This window comes from Dama dama, chromosome 12 (genome assembly GCF_033118175.1).
Source record: "Dama dama isolate Ldn47 chromosome 12, ASM3311817v1, whole genome shotgun sequence".
Lineage (NCBI taxonomy): Eukaryota > Metazoa > Chordata > Mammalia > Artiodactyla > Cervidae > Dama > Dama dama.
Genome location: NC_083692.1, coordinates 74,631,232 through 74,636,335, shown reverse-complemented (window position 1 = coordinate 74,636,335; position 5,104 = coordinate 74,631,232). Strand labels below are relative to the sequence as shown.

General features: G+C 35.5%; 1 protein-coding gene across 1 annotated transcript; it reads right to left on the bottom strand.

Annotated features, from left to right (window-relative positions):
* Positions 1 to 3,343: 3,343 nt before the first annotated feature.
* Positions 3,344 to 4,321, bottom strand: LOC133066894 (olfactory receptor 11H6-like). Its single transcript, XM_061158283.1, has one exon. It carries the CDS (start codon positions 4,313 to 4,315, stop codon positions 3,344 to 3,346), a length of 972 nt encoding a protein of 323 aa, XP_061014266.1. The 5' UTR covers positions 4,316 to 4,321.
* Positions 4,322 to 5,104: the final 783 nt, after the last annotated feature.

Genomic DNA, 5,104 nt, shown 5'->3' with positions numbered 1-5,104 from the left:
AATATAGAGTAAAGGAAGGAAATTTCTAGCTGGTGGTACCAAAGAAACCTTTGTGATTGATATGAACTAGGTCTTTACCTCTTGAGTATTAGAAATTCTGAACATGAGAGTTGGGGCATATAGGTAACTTACATGCTATTATTTCTACTTTAAATGGTGAAATGAATATATTGAAATATATGTTCAGATTTAAAGTTTCAATCTATAATTTTCTTTTCTACACCCAAGAGATATTATTAATGAAAATTAAATTTTCTATTTAATCATTATTATTAAAGGGAAGATTCCGCTCCTAGAGGGACTGAAATATGCATATCTTATTTCCCTCTCTCCCTCATCAACTATATCTCACCTATTGCTCTAACCATTTGCTTATATTTCTAAAATCTATCTATAATATCTATTACTTTTATTTCTAATATTTCCCTCCCTTACCCTCCATTATCTTTCTTATTTCTATAGTACCTTATATACTGCTGCTTGATTTCTTTGAAAATCACAAGCTTCTACCTGTACTTACATGGGAGTTTATTGTCCTAGATCTTTGCATGATATATTATCTGAGTTTGAAATATCACTTCCTAACAAAGACATTCTCTAACATTGTCTAACAAAGACAATCTCTAATGAGATTTAGATCTTATTTAGATCTAAACCACGCCTTATTCTACCCCAACAATTTCTGTATTCATACTCCCATTTATTCCTTTTTTTTTGGTGTTTCAAGGATAGCATCTTTTTTTTGGTTGGAGCATGGTTGATTTACAATGTTGTGTTACTTTCTGCTGTACATCACAGTGAATCAGTTATGCATATACATATATCCACTCTTTTTTAGACTCTTTTTCCATAAAGTCATTAATTAGTATGGAGTAGAGTTCCCTGTGCTGTACAGTAGGTACTTATTAGGTATCTATTTTCTATATTGTAGTGAGTATATGTCAATCCCAATCTCTCAATTTATCCTTTCCCCCTTTCCTCCCTGGTAACCCTAGGATTGTAATTCTATTTCTGTTTTGTAAATAAGTTCATTTGTACCATTAAAAAAAAATTCCACATACAAATGATATCCTATGATATTTGTCTTTCTTTGTCTCTCTTACTTCACTCAGTATGACAATCTCTAGGACCATCTATGTTGCTGCAAACGGCATTATTTAATTCTCTTTTATGGCCGAGTAACATTCTATTGTGTATGTGTACCACATCTTCTTTATCCATTCACCCATCAATGGACATTTAGGTGGCTCCATGTCCTGGCTATTGTAAAAGTGCTATAGGAAACATTGGGGTTCATGTATCTTTTCAAATTATGGTTTTCTCTGGATATATGCCCAGGAGTGGGGTTGTTGGATCATATGATAGCTCTATTTTATTGTAAAACTTGTAGAGGAACACATAGGCAGAACGTTCTCTGATATAAATAACTTTGACCTACCTACTAGAGTAGTGAAAATACAAATAAACATATGGAACCTAATTAAACTTAAAAGCTTCTGTACAGTAAATCAAACCATAAACAAAACAAAAAGACAACCCACAGAAGGGGAGAAAATATTTGCAAATGAAGTGGCTGGCAAGGGATTAATATCCAAAATATACAAGCAAATCATGTAACTCAATAACAACTACAACAAAAAACCCAACAAATAACCCAATCAAAAAATGGACAGGAGACGTAAATAGATATTTCTCCAAAGAAAATATACAAATGACCAAAAAGCACATGGAAAGATGCTCAACATCACTAATTATTAGAGAAATTCAAATCAAAACTACAATGAGGTTTCACCTCAACAGATCATAATCCTCATCATCAAAAAATCTATAAACAATAAGAGCTGGAGAGGGTTTGGAGAAAAGGGAACACTTCTACGTGGTTGGTGGGAATGTAAACTGGCACAGCTATTCTGGAGAACAGTATGGAGGTTAATTGAAAAACTAAAAGTAGAGTTCTCATTTATTCTTTTTGTTTTATTGAGATATAATTGATATAAAACATTAATCTCAGGTGTACAACATTATTCAATATATGTAAATATGGTGAAACCATTACTTCAATAAGTCTAATTGTAGTTAATATCCATTACCACATATAGTTACAAATTTTTCAAACTACTGGAATTAGTAGTTATAATTAATGAGATTTATGTGTTCAGCTTCTTCTTATTTATCTCCTTCACTATAATGTAAGCTTCACAAAGGCAGGGACTTGATCTTCTGCATTCAAATAGAGATAAATGTTTACTGAATGTCTGAATGAAATGCATCAATCCCAGAGGACTAACTTGACTAACATATTTATGACCAAATAGTTGAGCCAAATCACCTACACCTGTCTCATATCTCAGAATCACTGGCTTTTACTGTCTGCTTTTGCCTCTTTTGATCTGTGTGCTCAACTCAAACCTCCTTCTCTTGAAATTAACCCCAAAGTATTAATATATTGTCACTACATGCTAATCTTTTAAAATGTAAACCTATTTCTAGGTATCTTAATTATCTTTCACAGGTAGGAAAAGGTAAGAAGACTGTACTACATTTCTTATTCTATAAATGGAGAATTTGGGAATAGAGGCAAGAGAAGCTTCCACTGCTGCTGTCATGAGTGTTTGAATCACCTGTACTACTCACCGTAACTTGTTTCACTTTCCCAATCAATTATTGTAAGATTTTTATTTCTCACTATATGTCATGTATTTTTTTTTAAATAGTGGCTCTGTAAGGTCACTATAAACTGGTGCTGGTCTAGGTACACCAGAATCACATTAAAATGGGAATTTCTGGGGTTAATTTTATATTCTGAATTAGGGGATTTGGAGAAAGACCTGGGAAGCTATTCTTTTAAAGAGTTCTCTAAATAACTATGACATAGTGCTTAAGATCATTAGTAATTTTTTGGGTGTTGATTAAATAAAAATTTTGGCTTAATTATGATAGAAACCAAATGTAAGAATTTGCACATAGAGGAAAGTGATCTCAGATAAAGGGAAAGTAGTTACTGGCAGTCAGGATAGGAGAAGCATTTAAAGTTCAGATTCAGGTCATTTAATTCAAGTTACTGTCTATCAGGTCCTATTTTGAAGATAAGGTCTGGTTTAATCAGTTGTACTGTTGTCCATATTGTCTAGGCAGAAGTAGATGAATTTGGGTCTGTATTTCTAGGTGCCAATAAGTAGAGATCTACTTTTTAAGTTGGAATTGGTTATTTTGATGGTCATCATCAAAAAACTCTGCAAATAATAAATGTTGGAGAGGGTGTGGAGAAAAGGAAACCCTTGTACACTGTTGGTGTAAACTAGTACAGCCACTATGGAGAACAATATGAAGGAAAAAATAAATATTATGATCTTGGTTCACTCATGAGCTCTTGTTTGCTTTGGCCAGTTTTTGTAAACATCTGAATTTTTCTCAAGGCAATCTTCATGTCCTTGTTCCGGAGACTGTAGATCAGTGGGTTTACAAGTGGGGTCACTGAAGAGTACAGCAAGGTTACAATCTTCTGTATCCCAGCTGGATTTCCAGAGGTTGGGCTGATGTACATCATCATGATGGTTCCATAGAACAGAGATACCACAGCCAGGTGGGAACCACAGGTGGAGAAGGCCTTACGTCTTCCAGCAGCTGAAGGGACACGCAACACTGCTCTGAGAACCAGGGTGTAGGACCAAAGGATAAAGAAGAAGGTGATAAAAATAATAAGAGAGCTCAATATAGAACAGGAAAGCTCAATTCCAGGGGCAGGGATGCAGGACAGGGCCAGTAAAGGACCAGGATCACAGACAAAATGGTCAATGATATTGGGGCCACAAAAGGGGAGTTGTGTGATGAAATAGATAGGGACTGGATAACAGAGGAAGGCTGTTACCCAGCAGAGGCCAACCAAGTTGATGCAGAGACGGCTGCTCATGATGGTAGGATAGTGGAGAGGTCGGCAGATGGCCAAGTAGCGATCAAAAGCCATGAGGGGCAGTAAGAAGGTCTCAGTAATGCCCATGGAGAAGAAGAAGTAGAACTGGAGGAAACAGGCAGTGAAAGAGATGGTTTTGGCCTCAGACAGGAAGTTCCTTAACATATTGGGAACGGTGGTGTTGATGTAACACATCTCCAGGAACGAGAAGTTGGCCAACAGAGTGTACATGGGAGTGTGGAGTCTGTGATCCAGCTTCACTGCAAAGACAATGGCCCCATTCCCCATCAGTGTCAGGATGTAGGACACAGAGAAGAGCACAAAGAGGAGGACTTGAACCTCTCTAGAGCAGGGAAAACTCAGGAGTATGAATTCAGTCACCGTGTTGACTCCTGACACATTCATGGCTTCCTAAGAGGTGGAGAGGAAAAAATGACAGTGACAAAGATGACCTTACTCTCTAAACTTCAAGAATATTTCCTTTTAGAGATCTGTAAGTCCCTCAGATTCTATTACTGTATTAAGTAAATAATGTAAATATGCTGCTGAAGACTGTCAAACTTTGAGAATGCTAGATATGATCTGACTTTGAATTTTGGACTTTCTCATTCCTCTTTCAGTATTTTCTTAGACCCAGTAAAACTCCAAAAAAGCAGTTTGGAGAATATTAATGACAATACTTGCAAATATAAATAGGTATTTTATATTTGTATCTATAGAATAAGATATGTAGACCCTTAATGTTAGACATAGAATTTCAATTCTGTGTTGATTTGGAATTAGAGTCATAATACTAAGCATCACAAGAGGAGGAGAAACGTAACAAGTAACACAATGACATTCTGTGCATTTCATTTTTATTCTGGACCAATGTTAGAAGCATAAGTGTCAACCTCCTAAGATAGTCTGATAACCCAGACAAGAAATGTCATGTGCCATCGTTTCTTCAGTGTTCATCATGGTTTTTTAACACAAAAGAATATCGAAAGTCTAGACATCTACATAATAGTCCTTTTACTAGATGTTTTAATACTTCTGTAAAATCTTGGTTTAGGTTGAAACCAGAAAAACTGTAGAAGATCTGGTATATCACAGACTTTTGAGACTTTTGCCTGAGATATCAGGATTCTTAGAAAACTTGCTATTCTTCTAGTTTATGGTTAGATGCAGAGGATCATAAATATCAGATACCCA

Bases quoted from the DNA above. Each gene is read 5' to 3' on its own strand.
- LOC133066894 (XM_061158283.1), bottom strand. From the start codon at position 4,315: ATGAATGTGTCAGGAGTCAACACGGTGACTGAATTCATACTCCTGAGT.